Source organism: Wasmannia auropunctata, unplaced genomic scaffold, assembly GCF_000956235.1.
Source record: "Wasmannia auropunctata unplaced genomic scaffold, wasmannia.A_1.0 LD335888.1, whole genome shotgun sequence".
Lineage (NCBI taxonomy): Eukaryota > Metazoa > Arthropoda > Insecta > Hymenoptera > Formicidae > Wasmannia > Wasmannia auropunctata.
The window spans coordinates 1,348,364-1,368,171 of record NW_012027002.1 but is presented as its reverse complement, the minus strand read 5'-3'; the positions used below and the strand labels follow the sequence as shown (position 1 = coordinate 1,368,171).

The following is a 19,808-nucleotide window of genomic DNA, read 5'->3' as shown; positions in this document are numbered from 1 at the left end:
GATTTATTCGTCAGCCATTTATAATAGCGATAAATCAATCTTATGATTGGCCATTTGCGTGTCCAATCAGGACTCGTAACACCGGTCGCGCTTCTCTGATAATCTAGGACTCTACAGAAACCGAGAGCTACGAGCTCCAATCAGATACCATCTAGGTCGGGCTGGCATCAACGGCCAATCGCATTTACAGGATTGCCGTTCACGGTTTTTGGCATAAAGGCTTGCGCTTATTTCGCCATGGGTAACTAAAACGAAGGTACCGCAACCTAAGTCCGCCTTTTAACGGTATCGCCTTTATTCGATACGTAAAATATTGAAACATTGGTGAAAACATTGGGAAAAATTGGAAAGAGTATCTTTCATAATTTAATAGAGGATCTAAACTGCCCCTTCATACGGGAAAAAAATTGGGAAATACTTATACGAAATTGTGCTTGTGAAGCAGTTATTGAAAACACTATGGCATGTACGTATAAATATCAGATATTTTTATTCGAGAGATTGCTTCGCAATCTTTTATAATTTATACGTATTCCAAAAATAGTAAATTATGATTATAGCTATGGAATAGCTTTTAAGATTTGAGATTGGTTCTTTGTTATTGCTATTTTATTTACATTAAATTGTTAGAAAGCTGTGGAGATAAAAGAGAGCTGTTTAATAAAAAATTAAATACTAATAAATCATTAATTAGAGAAATTTTGAAAGAAATAAATAATATTGCATTGTAAATGTTAAATCCAATATATTGTTAAATTGCTCTTCAAATATTTTAATCAATTTATTAAAATTAAATTAAGTCTATTAATTAAAAGCAAGTTATTATTAATAGAGTCTATTAAATAAATTAAAAAACAATGTTACATTATTAATTTAATATTTATCGTATTAATCGCCAAAATTATTTCTCTATTAATTTTTAAACAGATATTATGCAACTTTGTAGACATCCGAGTCTAAAAATTTGTTGTTTCGAGTAAAAAATTTACTGCAGATTAATCGAATATGTCCTGTTAATAATTCATATTTTTAGAATTCAATTTAATTTTATACAAAATAATAAAATATGTTTGTTTCCTCATCGTAAATAAGGTATATATCATATCAAATAAGTAATGATGATTCTGCTATATATTATCCACTTTTTAAATATTCTGAATACACGTCCTAATTGTGCAATAATTTTATTCTAATAAATATTATAGAAATTATGCGCATGCATACATCATCAATATGATGTCTTTACACAAATAAGTGATAATATTATACAATAACTCATCTCATTTATAATAGTTAAATAGGATTATCTCTAAAGTGTAAAGTATAAATTCAATCGATTATTATATATTATATGTATATGTATGTACGATTGTTATACATTGTGTGCGTAGTAGAAAAGCTAACGCTATCGCCACCTTTTGTAAAGATATGAAAATAACAACCAAAACTGTTATTCGCTCGATAATTCGAAACATAACTTTCACGATATTATCATCATTGCAGATAAAGAACTATTAAAAAACCATAAATCTATATATGGGTAAATAAAACTATTATCTATAGGGATAAAGCGATTATCGAGTAATGGTATCTCCGTAGATGATTTTCATTGAAAGTGGCCATGTATCTTTTACACAAATTTAATAAAAAGCCAAATAATTATATTTATTTGAGTATTAAAAGCACTGCTTTTGTTAGTACTTTCAATACTTAAAGTAAGTAATTATTTGATTCTTCAGTATTAAATTTTTATAAGGAATATCCCGGTTTTTTTATCCCGTCGACCTCCTGTTCAAAAGCTTATAATATCAACATCAAAAGTTAAATATTTAAAATTTGTATCGTTTTGTCCAATAATTAGATCATATTCACTATTATAATTGGCAGGGTTGTGCGGTATATTTCAAGATTACGTCTACACGGATCTATTTACGTGAAAATCTACATGATGTTTACATGGTCTTTTTGCTACGTAGCAATCTAGACTTGTAAATTATGTAGACTATTGTAAATTGTATAATATATACAATATAAAAGAATTAAATCATAAAGCAGTCTCTATATACCCACAGTAGAAATGTTCAAAATGTATATCTAGGAACAGGCTATAAAGATACCACGACATCTTTAGAATGCTGATGATTCTTGATGTATTTTGAACATTAATTTAACTACAAGATTAAGATTAAGAATGTTTTTCTTACTTAAATGGTAGTTTTTTTTTACATAAACGTTTTTAAATATATAATTATATCTGTAACGTACTGAGGTCAATACAGTAATATCGATATTGTACAGTCGGTACAGTATCATTCCGTTTTCCTTCACGCGCGTACAATCTCAGAATCAACTCAACATACGAAAGTGATGCGCACGCATTTCTTGTTGGTTATGGCCATACGACGTAACGTGTAGATTGTAAAAGAAAGTTTCATCCAAGGTAATCCTCTTCCTTACTTAAACTAACTTATATAAAATGATACACAAAAATGTAGAAAATATTTCTATGTTTAATTTTTATAATATTTTTCATCTACATTAAAGAAAATCAGATAATTTTATATAATATATATGTATATTATATATATATATATATATATATATATATATAAAACACATGTATGTATATATATATATATATATATATATAGAGTTGCTTTTGTATATTTTTATTATTTAATGCTTTACATTTATACTATATAGATTTTGCTACCTAAATCTAAGGATAATCTAACCTCGAACTGTATGCAAAATAATTATATATATATATATATATATATATATATATATATAAAATTATTTTATTTCTTCTTACAGAAGAACAGATTTACAATGTATAGAGCTATTAACATCCCAGATAACACAGAGAGTGAAAAAAGAACTCAGTTACATGTCACCAATTCTGAATTCATTTTCTGACGCAAAAAGAATTATTTTTCTAAAAGGGATTCTTTTTACACTTGAAAATGAATTCAGAATTGATGACATAAAACTGAATATACTAATAAATTCTTTTGGGCTGTGTGCATGCTATCTGGGGTACATTTATAAAAATCTGTTTGTTTATACAAAATATTAGATTGAAAAATTTATTTTTAAAACATTCTATTTCTCGTTTTCTCCATTTACTATGCAATGGTTTGCTAGTTTTTGCACAATGTAAGAAATAAATTGAAAAAGAACACAATTTTAAGGGAGGCTATTATACAGTACAATTCTATAGGCGTGTGTACACTTGTGTACATACCCCTATAGAAGTGATTTGTTCAGTTGAACAGTTGTATTCAAAAGATATGTATAAAAAATATAACAAGAATTACCATTATAATAGGACATTTTGTAATAAATTACAAAATAACTTATTATAATAGTGATTCTTACAATTAATTACAAGTAAAATTACACACAGAAAAAGAAATGTACTTAATGTTTCAAGACTATAATTACATATAAAATTTATTTTAATTCACAGGATTATTAGCTTTGCCAGTTTATCAAATAAACTAGAATATATGGACTAGTGGTTTACTTGGGGCTACAGACTGATCATTTTCTACGTTATATTCCGGATCACGCACGTGCTTATACACTAATAATAATAATTAGTGATTTGTTGCAACAGTTGTGTTTACAAGGTATGTATGAAAATTATTCAGCATTCCATTCTATATGACTTTACACAGAAATATATTCTGTTATAAAATTTCAGTATAATGTATTATAATTATCAGGTATAAATTGATTTCTTATTGTTGGAAAATATTATCATATGTATGTTGATGTTTTTAGTAAACAATTTTTAATATTTTCATGTAATAGAATTTTTAGCTATAGCACACTTTAAATTATAATCTATTGTATGCAGAATAATTACTATTGAGGAGTGACATTAAAATAATCGAACAAAATTACAATTTAAAATATCTCTTAATTTTAAAATAATACAAATCGATTAAAAGGGCTACTGTGAGTCACGCAGGATTTGTTGTGTAAAAATTCAACGGAATGAATAAAATGATATCATAATTTTGTGCAACTAGTTCTGATAATTCATAGTAGCCCTTTTTAATCGATTTGTATTATTTCAAAATAATCGTTCCTACAAATTGATTGATTTTCAACTATTATTTCACACAGTGGACCAATATATATATAAAATATCAGTACATATTTATTATTTATTACATATAATTGTATGACAATATAGATTATAATATGAAATATGTAATTTTGCATTGTAAATTGAATTTCTTAAAACACTTGTTTTTTTAACATTCATCTCTTTTATTTAAAAAAATGTCCTGTTTTATAATTTTTGAGTTTTTTAATTATTATTTTAGGCGTAAGTAAAGGATTTATGTATTGCGTATGAAAATGATCTATTAAAAGTATTTAATGTAATAATTTTGTGTAATAATAAGAAATAAAATTTGTATTAGAAATATAAAAAATAATTTAAAAAATTTTTTCACTTATATACTCTTAAAGTATTCAGTTTAATCTCATGATTTATAATAAACTCTTATAAAAAATTCGCACGCTATTTAACTTTTTTTTTACTTTTTACTATACGTTTAAAGTGCATACAATTACATTATATTATATTACACTATTAATCTTTGATACATATTTTTATTTTAAGTTTGATTTATGAAAGAATAATTTGTACATCCAACTATAATTTTTGTTAAACAAATTGATTTATCTCGATCTTTTATGCTTAAAATTTAGTTGAGATTTAAAAAAAATGAATGCTTCATATTATATTTTATGTTTCATATTCAGTTATACACTGTTATCGATTTAATTTGCAAATAATATTACAAGTATAATCAGGGTTGCCACAGATCTATAAAAGCAGGAGAATCGGGAAAAGTGAAAATTTAAATTGCTCAAGGAAAACCTGGAAAAATTATGGAAAGATAAAAAAAGGACCTGAAATTTTAACTTTACTCTTAAAATTCCGATCGACGATTATTTCCATTATTTTAAACTTGCTTTCATCTTCTGCGTACATATGTATTATATAATATTGAAAAAATTTTTTCTGCATTGTGTTGCTTTTAATAATATGTGCTACTTTTCCTGCGATTTCTGCTCCTAAACGTTGAGGTTTAAGATTACATATTGATCATAAAAAGTTGTCTGCTGTCATCTGGAAAAGATTTTATTTTCTGTGGCAATCCTAGTACATAATATAATATTATTTAATCTGTCATAAATCTTTTCGTAGAGATATAACATTTGATATGGACCGAAAACGTCAAAGAAAAGATATCTTATATGTATCCAAGCGACATCTTAGAAGATTAGCAGCACAAGAGGCGGATATTATATCTGCAAAAATATTTCAGAATACTTCGTTGTCGCGTAATGACAGTACATGCACAGCAAATGTGATTAATGATAGAAATAATGACAGAATTGATTCTACAATAGATATTGAGAAAATGGACTTTGACGATGTCGACTTTGTACAATATGAAAATAGTCAATGTGACAACGAGTCGGAATCATTACAATCATCTTTTAACGTTTCTCGTAATGAATTGAACGATGAATTAAATGTGGCATCTGAACATGTAAACGATTTTCAAGATGAAATTACATTTTGGGCTGTAGAGCATCAAATAACACATACTCCTTTAAAAGCGTTGCTGTTACTGTTACGGAAGCATCATCGTTGCTTTTCTACATTCTCTTTGGATGCACGAACGTTTTTAAAAACACCCAGACGTCAAGACATCCGTACAGTTATACCAGGTTTAGGATTTTAATTAAATTTATTATGTGACATATATTCTCTCTCTCTCTCTCTCTCTCTCTCTCTCTCTACTCTCACACGTTTTATATGACAAATTAAATTAATATTGGATATGTAAGATACATTAAATTAAAATTTTATGTAAATAGTAATATATGTTTATTACATTCAGATTCACAATCACCACAAGGTACCACTATGAAGACTAAATGTCTGAATACTAAAAATATAGTCTCACAAAGTTTTACCAGTCATTCAATTAGTTTGGATTTAGATAACCGAGGTTAGTATAAAAATAAAGTGTGCATGAATGTACGTATGTATGCATGTAGACGTAATCGTAAGATATATATTGATTCGTATTTTATCGTAGTATATATTTTATTTTTATTACATAATTGTAAATGTAAATCAATTAATAATAATCTTACTAACCAGTTTTTTGAATAATGCTCAACTCTGATTAACAGAGTAAATAAGGGTTTAAAACGATTCATCACGAAACGAAATATCACAAAAAGCTTTATAATTACAGTCCTGGAGAATGCTGAAATAATCGATACAAAGACATCACGAGATGACGTTACTGGATCTTACAATTTCTGTGGTGCAATAGAAGAGGGTGATTTAGGTGAGTAAAAACTTATTTTCTATTATAAATACATGACAATTACACAAGATCGATCCAATTATAAAATAATATATAAGTTTTGTATTGCTTTATTTTATGATTTGTATTATTACATTTTATTTTACTTAATTATATTAAAAAATATAATTTATTATGTAACATATTCTGTATTACAACACTTTCAATGTAGTAAATTAAATCAATATTGAATATGCAGGATGCATAAAATTGAAATTTTATTTAAAGAATAAGTGGTAATATATTTTTTATAACTTTTCGATTTACAATGCATTATAAACACATTAATTTGTGAAAATTGTTTTGAAATATTATTGATGGCATTGTTTTTCTTATTATTTTTAGATGTAAACTCCACTGAAAACCAAGCCGATCCACTGAACATTGATGAACGTTTTATTGCTAATGATGAAAATATTCCTCCTTCCCAAGTAAGATTAATAGGTCGGACTATAAATTATGAAGGAAGTTAGTATGCAAATAATTATAAACAATGCTTTTTAGAACGGAAAGTTTAGAATTATAAAATCGAGAAAAGTGATTAAAATTATGTTTTAATATAACAATATAAAACAACATTGCTAATTTTATTTATGTTTTTATCATACAACTTTAGAAATATGTGTATTTATTGAATTTGTTGTAGGATCTGATTTCGAACGCTATGTTCTTAAAAAATTCCAACATCTGGAAATTAAAATAAATTATATCGCAAAACAGCAAAAACAGATTTTGAATAAGATATCTCATGCGACATCAGTACAGATAGAAGAAGAGCAGAAGATAGATGTTTTCCAAGATTTACCTTTGAGAAACAGAGATGATTTACAAATTATGGAAAATAAGCTTGATAATGAACATTATCGGAATGAAATGGTAAGTACAACTACTTCTATATTTAAAAAATTTTTTTTTAAAAGGACAAGTAGTGCAGTTCAAGAATTGCAGATCTTAAATTGACACATTAATTAGGGACGTCTCAGTGACGTCTTTAATTTAACAGCTTTTGATTGCTCATATTTAGAACATAAATATTAATATTTTTTAATTATTTCAGATTAAGCAATTGCAAAGATTAACAAGACATGACGTGAAGCAGTCCTGTTTATGTTTAATGAAACAAATTCTATCTAATGAAGTTGCAGTGCTGTTTAGTTGGCATGGTGCCAAAGGAAAAGAACATTTTTCTAAATTGAGCTTGTGCAAAGTTATTTTAAGTAAGTTAAATATTAAATAAATTTTTCTTGTTTTTTATTAATATTATTAAATGCTAAATTTCTTTCCAAATTTGAAAAATATGTTTGTGCCATTTATTTATTAATCATATTTAATCATAAAAGTGTTATATACTTATTAATTTAAATCATGTAATATTACTTGTTCAAAAATAAAGATATTTTAACTAAGAAGTAAGGAAGACATTTAAAAATTTTGTTGTTTTTGCAGGTGTGATAAGAAATGCACACGAATTTGTAAAGGATGAACAGATTAGTAATCCTATAAAAATTTGGTTGGCACATGCTAAAGAACGCATGGATCGAGAGAGAGAAAAAAAAAGACAAAATGAAGATGAGGTTCGAAACAACGAAGAACCAGACGACAGTCATTAATCACAATTCCTGTGCCTGTATTTTTCTCAACAAAGGTCGACATCCTGCTTAATAATTTTTAGACTAATGTTAATCATATGAGAGAATTGCAACAGTATTATTGTTTATAACGTAAAGTATTATTTACAAATAATTTTTATAAATTTATTATATATAAATAAAATAAAAATATTTTAATATGTATGTTAGAAGTCGTGTATAAAATAAATGTGATAATCATTCATGTGTTTTCGATGATTGAAAATAATAAAAAAAAAAACATCAAAACACATGCTAGAAATTAAATTCGAAACTTGATCATTTATTTTTATTTTATCCCCTTCCTCCACGCAGTTTGTTCAAATCTATATGATTTCTATAAGTCATATTTTATAATTATTATTGAATGCATTTATTAAATACATTTATTTTTACTTCTAATGTACATGATCAATGTTAATATATAATTCTATGTAAAAAATATGATGTGTGTATATATATATATATGTATATATAAATACCGTTTAAATAGTCAGATAACAATAACACAATAAATTTACTTTATAATATAAATTATAGTATGCCTGAACTTATACATATACTATATATTATATATCCGTCATTATCGTTAATACTTTAGAGACTACTTAATAAAAAGTAATAGATTACATTCCTGTGCTTCGTTTTGTTAGTATCGCTACAATATTTGTAATTCGCTGCGTGAATAATTTGTGGCAATGAACATATCTTTATAAGACAACACTTCAACACTAGAAAATATCTCCTTCTTTATCTGAAAGAATAAACTTAGAAATAATCTTCCTTTTACTTCGATTGTTTTATGTTATCAAATATATTACAAATATTATTTATACAAAAACAAAGCACAAAGAACAATTATTAATAATACTTTATGAGAATTTACATTTAAAAAAAAGTGTTATAATTTACTTTTTCTTTTTTACATCTTTTTATATTCGCATATTGAATCAATAAGATCATTAAAACTTGATTCTTGACATAAAAAATCTATATTGTAAAGCATTCTCTTTTTTTGTGCCTGATGAACTAAAGTGTTGTCGATATGTCGCAATTACAATTACTAAAACATCTAATTAGTAAAAATCATGACACTCAATTTAATGTGAAAATTAGATCACAATTTTCTTATGTTCATTGTATCCAGAAATATAGTAGTACCTAGTCAAATATATAAAATATTGACTGATAAAAAATTATAGAATAAAAAATCTTTCTTGAGAACTTTTGTTCTGTTGTAAATCTTATTTAGGGTTGCACAGACTTTTGCATAATGTTGCATAACATAAGACATAAGAGAATCAACCAAACAGAGAATCCTTCATTTTATACTTTGAAAATCACTTGGATCAATTCCGATTAGTTTTGATTAATGAATTTTGCTTAACAACAGATCCAATCAAATCGCATCTGTCGTTAAGCGAAATGCTATTAATCAATTCCAATGAACTAATCGTCAATTAAATTAATCAAAATGGGTCTCAGATTGATTGATTCTCTTATGCTTTATGACTTATGCAACATTGTGTAAAAGTCTGTGTTTCTGACTTTACTTATTCAACAGCATAAAGTTTGGAATTCAATAAATATGTTTTCATTTCTATGTTGCAATAATGTGTCTGAGCGAATATTAAATAAATCCAATTTTTCTGTTTTAATAAGGTGGTGGTTGATGCTGGTAGGAATGTTGTGGTGGTTGACTCAAGTGCCTCTGTAAGTGCGTCACAAGTTGAGGCGTTGGTTGCTGGCCACCAGCAGCACCTTGTTGCTGCTGTTGCTGCTGTTGAGCAGCCTGCTGCTGCTGCTGCTGTGCTTGTTGTTGCTGCTGTTGCATAGCTATCATCTGTTGCCTCATACGCTGATTTATCGCTTGTTGCTAATAAAAATAAAGATAATTAATAACGATACTCCACAAATTCTTTACAGATATCGCGCTTCTGCAATATATATACAATTTATTATAGATATTACAATATCTATAATATAAACATATATATATATAATAAGAATATACCTGTTGGAACTGATTTTGCTGCAAGCTGACATTGGCTGTACCTACTCCTGCCACGCCTACTGCACCTGGTTTTCCAGCGGATTGTCGGTACGGAGGAGCAGGTTGATTCTGAACACCTCCTCCCAGTGGTCCCATTGCGTTCATTGTTACATTTGGCGCCTAAATGAACAAAACAGATTTTTAGTACATTCATTAAATCTTACAAAATTAATCTTGCAATTATTATGCTTATATATGCTAAAAATAATGTTGCTATAGTATTAAACTTATATAAAAAGTATCATTAGCCAGTTAAATAAACATATCAGCTCAAATATGGTCTACTTGTATAATGTATTGTACATTTGTTGAAGATTGCAAATGCATAGAGTTGAACCACAATTTGAATTAATTATTTTATTTCATTATAATTTCATTATATATATAACATTAGATATTAAGAACATATACTTCAACACACCTGTAAATATGGCGGCCTCGCAGCGCCAGGCTGCATTCTTTGTTGCGGCATATACTCCTGTCCCCTTTGCGGACCCATCATTTGCTGTTGATTAGGGAACATCATATTTTGTTGTTGGTTCAAGATGCCTTGTTGCTGCTGCTGCTGTTGTTGAAGCAACTGCTGCTGCTGCTGCTGCTGCTGCTGCTGCTGCTGCTGCTGCTGCTGTGTTTGCTGCGGCGTCTCTGTTGCTGCTGCTGCTGTTGCTGCTGTATCATTTGTTGTCCTCCATATCCCGCATAATTTTGATTCATACCTGCAGTGAAAAATAAATTCAAACACCCAAACAAAACTGCTGTTTTGCCGGACATTGATTGCATTCGATAAAAAACATTAGTATTTAACACATGATCATTATTGTATTGTTTTTATATCAAATCATGCTTACTTAATATTTCGCAACATGTTTATTAATCATGTTTATTATAAAGTAATTTTAAAAAACGTTAAAAAATTAATCTAATAATTTAGTAAGACTATTAAAAATAAAAGATTACTAAAAGAAATTTGAAAAAAAAAATAAATAACAATCACGACACTATTTCTTTCTACTAAATACAATTCTTGATAATATCATGAGATATCTTATTTTAAATTTGTACCTTGTTGAAGTCCAGCATATATCCCTTGCTGTTGCTGTTGTTGCTGCTGCTGCTGTTGCTGTGCCGCAAACATGCCTTGTTGTGGATTTATACCGGGTGCTCCATGCTGCGCTCTCAATTGTTGCCTGATGAACTGCCTCTGCATTCCTTGGAACGCGCCTGGTCCGGCAACCGGCGTGGCGTTTGGTGGCTGTTGTTGCGAGCCCATGAATTGATTGGACGGTAATCGTAAACGTAACATATTCGACAGAGCCTGTTTGGACTGATTATTCATCCCCGGTCTCTCGTAGCGCGGTCCACCGACCGGTGCAGGCGGCAATTGTTGACTGTATCCGTACTGCTGCTGCGGTGTGTGAGTTTGCTGATTACTGTACCATTGCTGCTGAGGTTGTGGGGGTTGCCCAGTAAACATTCCAGGCTGTTGCGCAACAGGAGCTTGTTGATTATTGAATGCCATTTGTTGCAATTGAGATGGTGGTTGCTATAATTAAAAAATAAAAAGAAAAACATAATAATGATAACTCTTTGTTTTTTCATAGTAGATTATTACGCAGTAGATTAAACTCACCTGCATTTGCTGCGAGATAGGTGTTGTAGGCGTAGCGGCGCCTTTCGCTCGTCTGTTATGCCTTTTATTTTTCATAGCTTTTCCTTTGCCATTAGTATTTGCATTACCAACACCGGTGTTACCGATACTGCCGCCGACTCGACCTGGTGAATCGATGCTCATTGGAGTGTCCGCTTTGCCTGGTTCCGATTCTTTCTTGTCCGGCTCCAGATCTTCCGGCGGTAATGGAGGTGGATCCAAATAATGGCTGGCTGGACGATTTTGACTGTGCGTGTGATAACGCAACAGTTTGTGCGCATTTTGATATGTCAGCGGTTTGCGTTCCAATCGGACAGCTCTGAACCAAGCCCAGGAAAGCGGAGCAGGATTTTTATGACCTTCCAAGAGTTCCCATGCCGACACCCTTTGAGAGTCGCACACTTGCAGTCCCTAATTTTAAGTACACATTATACACTTTGCATGTTGCATATTTATGTCAGATATCAAGAAACATGTTTTAATGATCTTATTGATTCAATATGCTAATATAAAAAGATGTAAAAAAGAAAAAGTAAATTACACTCTCTTTTTTTGTGTAAATTTGTGTAATTTTTATGTAAATTCTCATAAAGTATTATTAATAATTGTTCTTTGTGCTTCGTTTTTATATAAATAATATTTTTTTTAACATTGTCCTTTTGCAATAATAAAAAGAAATTCCTATAAGTAGAAAAAAAATACTTCTAAAAAAAAACCAAGAATCTAAATGTACCTGTTTCTTGTCGATGCTGTCGAATCCAGCAATTTTGTTGCCTTTGGTGTCAGTCAAACATCCAACGGGTTCGCATGTAATAACTTCCATAGTCAACTTCGGTAACGGCAGAAGTTGCCTTACAAAGCGAATGCTCGAAGAATTTCTATCGCCTAGCTCTTTTTTCAATTTTTTCATTAGATTTTGGTAGTGTTTCTTGTTTTCGTCTTTCTCGGACTGCGAATCTGATACTAATGTGGAGTGGATTAGCGTTGCTAGCATATCTATAACGGTTGTAAATAATTCTGCATTATTATTCAAGTCTATAACACCGTAGCTGACCAATTGAACTAGCAGAATCGCCCAATCCGTCGTGGCAGTCGTATTCCTTTGTATCGTGTCGAACACACCACCGACAAGACTGAATCTTAACTGCAACGCGTCCTGTAATACTTCCCTAGTTTTAGGATCTTCGGAGCCGATGTGCTTCTCCTCTTTACTGGTATTTAAAAATTGTGAAAGTTGCGAATGTAGGGATGTGAGTAAACCCTCTCTTTGATCATCCTGACCTTTCAAGCATGTCAACACAAGCGACAGAAATGGTTGGTGATTGAACAGTGAAGGCGATTTGGATCTACCTCTCTCGCGGCCTGCTGTTTTCGACCAATTGCCCGATTCTAATACCTGCCCCGCCACTTTTAAAACTCTGCCTTGCACCGCACTCGGCAATTTGGAAACTAACGGAGCGACTAGCCATATAGAGCCTGACCTTTTGTCAGGTTTATTACTCAACGTATTGTTCAACTGAAAAACGTCTATTGCAGCTTTTGCAACTGTGTCCAACCATTGAGAAAGTTCACTGGAGCCTGGCGAGAATTGCTTGTACATAAGCTGTAAATCTAACCAGGACATTCTTAGACTCCATTGTTCCAGATTTTCCAAAATATTCGTAATATGCGTCTTCTGATCGATAAAAGCTTCGGTTGGTGTTTCAGGATAGCAGATCATGTGTAATAATTTTTGGGCTTGTCGTGGCGTCAGCATATTATCCAACAGCATGTCCTGATGACAAAGCTCTTCCGGATTTTGTAAGCATCTCTCCAATACCCATTCCTGGCTGCAGATCTGACGTAAAACGTGATGAGCAAAATCAGAAAATCCCTTGACATTTTCCGTCGTCATGCCGGCGCTACTACTGGATGAAGACATGGCCAGGTCGAGGCCAAGATCATCGCCGCCTCCTAAAATATCGCTAGTTCCCAAAATATGGCTGATTGACAGTTCACCAGGCCCGCTACTGCTCACTCCAACTCCGACTCCAACACTGGCCGGGCCACCGCCTTTACTGGAATGGCTCAGGGGTATATCGACTTTCTTCGGGGGTTGTTTAGTGGCGGTAGCATCCCCCACAACTAATATAGCCTTCAGCACCGCGAGTACTGGTCCTACTCTTATATTATTGTGTGCAGCTGCCAATAAGTGCCTATCGCAACTCAATTTTATGCTGTAACCCCTTGAATTTCCACTGGGAAGCGGATGAGGACTCGTACTGACCGAATACAAAGCCGGCTGCGGGCATTCGACGGTTTTGAAGAGTCGCAGTAATAAGTGACAAGTTAAACGTGCACCTGCTTCAACTTCGATATCAATGTCCCCGCGACCATCGTTACAAGTTTTCACCAACGATGGTAGTGCTATATGCACAACAAAATCTTCCAAAGAGAAACAATGCCTTGCTGTAAACAAAATAAGCTGTTAATAAATTAACAAATATGACATCTAATAAATGCAAAAGGTATCCTACTTACCAATCAAAATCGATGTGAATATAGCAAGAGAATTGTGTATACTTAAGTCTTGTACATCAACTTGATTTAACACGTCGATGTAGAAAGCGGAACTATTGGAGGAACAACAAAGCGCCATAAGTACTCCCAACCACTCGGCATTGAGAGCATTGCAACAAGCAGTTAATTCCGCGCAAGTTATAGCAATATCGTTCAGTTTATCGTTATCCGTTTCGCTGCAAACCGCCACAATCGCGTTGCAAACAAAACTATATCGATTGGCCGGCGTCTCATTTAACTGCCTCGCCCATTGCGGTTCAATTTTTCCGCCTCTCCGTGGACTGGTAAACACATCCACCATAAATTGCGAATTGTAAACGTGACTCGACGGCGTTGGCTGCAATGTGCTGTAGAGAGCAGCTCGAATTTTCGGATATGCATTACTAAACGCCTCCACCCCGTGTGATTTCGTCTTCAAAAGAGAACACGTTGAATATAAGTCGTATAAATGCGCTAGTACGCATCGTTCGGCGGAGCTACAGTCGCTCGGATTTGACACATGTTTCACTACTTTGCAGAGTAAATCAAATACCGCTGTCGTCTGCTCGGGAGACACTGTAACACAATCATTTTTATGTGTAATGTATGTGTAAACTCTTTAAATATATGTATGCATACACATGTATGAAATTACAATTTATACTTACATAATAAACAACAGTGATATCTTCTTAATACGCCGACTACATATAAACTCAGATTTGTGGTATAACTTCGAACTAACTGACTGTTTCTAGCTGTCAATTGTGCCTCCACCTCTGGTAGCTCTTTCAGGATTTGTATGCAAACGTCAATTAGGCCATATATGTTTAATGCTAGTTCCATCAGATCGAAGAGGAAGGCTACATGCTCGTGAACTGGTAAATAAGACGAACCAGCTAGTGCAAATGTATTCAACATTTCTATAACTTGCGTTGCACATTGCCATGTTACAACGTGTTGATCGAAATAACTTAGATTTTGGAATTTCATAGTGACAGCTTCAAAATTAAATTCACTTCGAGAATGTTTCTTCACTTTGCCCCCTTCGGCAACATCAATACTGAATTTCTTCCCAAATAATTTACACACTTCTTTCGTCATTTTTTTAACAACATGTCTGGCCTCATCTCTGATACGTCCAACGCCATAAAGTAATACGTGTCGCTGATTACAATCATGCTGACTGCATGTCTCGTCCTGTAAACATATATCAGTAGATCAAATAATGTTTATGTGCAGAAAAATTTAACAATATTAATATTGAAAAATGTAAATAATTTACATTTAATGATTTCAACAAATTTATAAAATAATTTATGTCAAAAGTGTTATAGTGTTAAAGATATAGGTATATGAATACCACTTAGAATTCGTTTAAATCATTTTATAGAAAGATATAATTAAAAAATTACTTGTGGTAGCGGAAAATGAGTAGTGTACAATAAATGTCTGCTATGACTCGATGGCATTTTTGAATCGAGACTTTCATGACCTCCATGACCAGTCAATGCATCCTCTTTGGGACTATCCGGTGCATCCATGCTATTTTGTTGATCTTCTTTAATGTGCTGCAATAACTTATCCAAATCGTCATCAATTTTACTATCATCATAATCCATGGTACGCCCATGATCTGACACTTCCAATTTAGTCGGCTTCAAATCTATACCCGGGAAGAGACTATCTTCATCGATTGGTTCTCTGTTACTTGGTGTTCCGGGTTTGCTAGCTACCGGACCTAATTAAAATAAAATAATTTCATAATTAGTTAGAGAAACTGATTACAATTTTTATAATATTTTAATCAATATAGAAAACAAATCATTTATTGTTAATCGTTTCGTCTCTGTGATTTACTTTCAACATATTAATATATTGTAGCGTCAATTAAATTATTATATTAAATATATTTAGAATATGCGATACATCCTTTAATTTTGAAAAATAAATCCATACGATTCAGTTACAATTATTTATTTTACAAGTGATTAAAATAATTAAATAATTTTTAAATAAGTGAATATCTACCTTGTATAAGATCACCCCTTGAGATGAGAGTGCACATATATGCATCATGTGAGAAAACATCATGCCTTATCAATTCTGAGAACAGATGAACTAAGTTTGTAAATTGAGCCTTAGATTGAGTCGAAGTGTTATCGAGTACCGGTGCGTCCACATCTAAGAATTTCATAAGCAGCGGTTGAAAGATCGGAAGCACAGGCGGACTTCCGTTACTACACGTACTGTCCTTATCATCGTTATCGTTCGTCTCGCCAGTGGCTTCACTCTGTCTCTTTTCGAGAAGTTTAGCAACCGCCATCGCCCTGTGTTCCCCCCAACGTTCGGCACTCACAGCCCATTCGCACAGAATCTCAACTACCGCCGAATCCTGTTGTGGATTATATTCCGTTTTGGTGTCACGTTCGCTGGAATTATCTTTCGGTGGTGGTGTAAAGATTTTTGCATACAGGGTGTCGAGCGAATTGGAAGCGTCCATCTTATCGAAACTGTGCCGGTCAAGGGCGTCCAATGCGGCTAGCACTTTGGTCGTCGTCGTTCCAGCGCTGCTTTGCTGCCACTTGTCGCACGACCATCTACCTTCCGCTGCCTGAGATCGAGCTCTTATATTTTCTTGCGCGACTCTCAGCTGTTTCATTGTAGGATTGCCAGAACTCGCGGGTGGGCACGGCAAGGCTCCAGGAGGACACGGTAAGTAATCCAAAGGTGATCCATTCAAGACTGATGGAGCTTTACCCTCACCAACGCTGTTCCAGACCAATGCCGTGGGACACTCTAATGTTATAACCTAAAAAATTCAATAAATTAATGCTGTTAATAAATTCTCACAGACAATATAATAACAGCATACACAAAGAATGATATGACTATTTCATACCTGTATTATAGTAGCTAAACTGTAAATTACATCTCTGTGATGTGCACAAGTTAAATAATCATTAAAAGCAACTGTCAAGAGATTTAATTGCCCTTGGACAGCAGCAGTAGTGTCCTTGCTACCATTAACTTCGTTCTTAGTAATGGACGGACTCTGCGGATTGTTGCTGCCCTCAACGTTATTACACATGTGTGCCAATTTGCGACAGCATAAATATGCCAATCGTCTGGCTAGTAATTCAGATTGTATGAATTCTTCTAAATATTGCAGAGCTAATGGCAACAGAAGCTTCAATATGCCATCTTCCGAGGGAGAGGATCTAATCTTATCCAACAATTCTAGAATCCATTGTAGCAACTCTTGTCTGTCCAGCAAGCCTTCTTCAAACATATATTTAGCCAATTGCACACAGTAATGCCATTGCTTAAGCGCCAATTTATGCTCCTCATTCATTGTACTGCCTGTCGCAGATTGACTACTCGAAGTAGGCGTAGGTGGTTGATTATTGACAGAGCCGTTGCTCGTGTTATTGCTCGCACTATTATTACTATTATTGTTATTATTATTACTAGTAGTTGTAGTAGTTGTAGTAGTAGTAGTAGTAGTAGTTGTAGTAGTAGTAGTAGCAGTAGTAGTAATAGTAGTAGTGGCAGTAACACTGTTATTGTTGCTGCTGCTGTTGCTACTGTTGCTTGTGCCAGTAGTCCCATTACTGTTGCAGGAACTTGTCGTACTATTACTGTTAATAGCATTTGCCGCATGATTACCCATATGATAGTATTCTTGTAGTTTAGATAACTGATCTTTTAAAAATTTTATAAGAGTGCCTGTCCATTCTGTCAAAATAAAAACCACATTTTTAATATTCTTAAAAATAAAAAGTACAGATTTTAATTATAATAAAAAAACAATATAATAAAATAGTATGATAAAAATATGTTAAACTTATGTTAATAGCTCAAATAAAAGAATCTTGATACTTATTTTTTTGTATACTTTTCTCAATTTTATCAACGACAGTTTTGTAACATGAAATATAGAATTAGCTTACCTGTAGTTGGATCAGGCAGCTGACGCTTCTTTATTTTGGCTTCGGAGACTGCGACTGTATAAGCAGAGCTGAGCTTGATGAACCAAGCTGCCCTGAGCATCGGCACTTGGTACTCGCAGAGCATCATGAAGATCTCTTCCTTTTTATTGAAGTTCGGCGCCTTCTTCGCAAGAGCGACTAACGGCTTGCTGCCCGAGAGATCCTTGAACCACGCTTCAATACCATTCTTCGTCCTAGCTGTTACCGGCCAGAAATTGTCCTTGGGATTGATCTGCTGCCTCTTCCTACCGGTATCGGGCATCGTCGCGAGCTCCTCCTTCTTGGCGAGGATCGCGTTGAAGTACGCGCCGACCTTGGCAGCAGTAACATTATAGTTTCTGCCCGTTCCAGACTCGTCCGTTAACTGAGTTGTAGTAGCCATGAAGCCGTGCTTCACATTTGTAAGCGAGAGCTCGTCCTCCTTCTGCTTCAGTTCTTGGGGGTAGACGTCCGGGGGTCCTAGCCTCGGCCTCTTCAGCGGCCTTTTCTCGTACAATATTCCCATCATGGTACGAATTAGACACGAGGGAATGCAGTCGTTAAGGGATGCCGATTATGAGCATCGCTGGACCAACGATGTCAGCGAGGCTGTCCTGTTAATTACGTTATCTATCTGCCGACGTCGCAGATTTTATTTATATTTATGCGCATTACCATGACTATAACGACATTTGCACCAAGCCGCAACGACGCTGTCAATGTCACCGCATCACCATGGCAGGATGCATTGTTGAGGTACATGGGTGCATGATTGAAGAATTCAGAAGCGCGAGCAAACGATTTACATAATTGCACTGTTCATCTCCTCCGTTCTTTTTCTTTCCGTGAACGCGTATATAAATGTGGCTTAACTCGAAAAATTACAGCTGTTCCAAACCGTCCTCAGCTGGTGGCGAGTACCTGCGTTCCGTTCAATTCACGTACCACCGAGGATCATGATAGAGATTTGAATTGAACATAAAGTAAGAAATTACTAGGGATGCTCTCAGCACTGCAGCCATTCAATGAACGTGGAATGTGATTGGTTGGAGCCACTGAATATAAGGCTGAATCCTCATGCACTGCCGATAAAATCATAGGCAGAGAGGATAGATTTGGTTCGAGTCAGGGCTACATCAGACATTGTCGATAAAATATAGTGCGTGTCCGTGCTATATCCATAAAGTGATGAAGAATATGTATGTATATGTATATCGTGTATATCATACATATACAAAAAAAATTCCAACCATCTGAATCATTCGCGTAAAAGAATTATGAATAAATATATTAATATATATTAAATATAAATTAAATATATTAATATATATATATATTATATTATATTATATTTATATTTATGTTATATATATATTATATTTATTAAATATATTAATATATGTATATATTTAAGGTAGATAACGCGTTTTAAATAATTATATATAATTTCTTATTTATTAGGAGCTTTAAACCAATCACCGACGAGACACTCTTAAAGACCGATAGCCCTAGCCCTGGGAAAATTTTCGTGCCTGCAAATGGGCCCGGTGGGCCCGG

The 19,808-nt window shown here is 32.9% G+C and overlaps 2 protein-coding genes and 1 long non-coding RNA gene across 4 annotated transcripts in view; 1 reads left to right on the top strand and 2 right to left on the bottom strand.

Moving 5' to 3' along the window:
• LOC105455681 overlaps positions 1–459 on the bottom strand; it is a 901-nt gene extending 442 nt beyond the window's left edge. Inside the window, exon 1 of the long non-coding RNA XR_975144.1 lies at positions 122–459. This is a non-coding gene — a long non-coding RNA (uncharacterized LOC105455681). The remainder of the gene's footprint in view (positions 1–121) is intronic.
• Positions 460–2,287: 1,828 nt separating this feature from the next.
• On the top strand, positions 2,288–9,786 carry LOC105455679. 2 transcript variants are annotated; one of them, XM_011699180.1, is made up of 10 exons: positions 2,288–2,440; positions 3,473–3,635; positions 5,234–5,763; positions 5,937–6,047; positions 6,300–6,395; positions 6,759–6,881; positions 7,060–7,289; positions 7,471–7,630; positions 7,860–8,058; positions 9,704–9,786. In XM_011699180.1, exons 3-9 carry the CDS (start codon positions 5,250–5,252, stop codon positions 8,021–8,023), a joined length of 1,398 nt encoding a protein of 465 aa, XP_011697482.1. In that variant the 5' UTR covers positions 2,288–2,440; positions 3,473–3,635; positions 5,234–5,249; the 3' UTR covers positions 8,024–8,058; positions 9,704–9,786. The 2 variants fall into 2 exon arrangements, with proteins under 2 accessions (XP_011697482.1, XP_011697481.1); XM_011699179.1 differs by lacking the exon at positions 9,704–9,786 and having other exon boundaries at positions 7,860–8,315.
• LOC105455680 (mediator of RNA polymerase II transcription subunit 12-like) lies at positions 9,121–19,206 on the bottom strand. The gene is given in 13 exon segments (XM_011699181.1): positions 9,121–9,917; positions 10,056–10,214; positions 10,516–10,737; positions 10,740–10,810; positions 11,157–11,637; positions 11,725–12,153; positions 12,476–14,190; positions 14,263–14,856; positions 14,949–15,480; positions 15,696–16,021; positions 16,312–17,092; positions 17,183–18,018; positions 18,234–19,206. Coding segments are annotated over 13 exon segments (6,915 nt in total). The 5' UTR covers positions 18,781–19,206; the 3' UTR covers positions 9,121–9,695.
• Between the last annotated feature and the right edge of the window lie 602 nt (positions 19,207–19,808).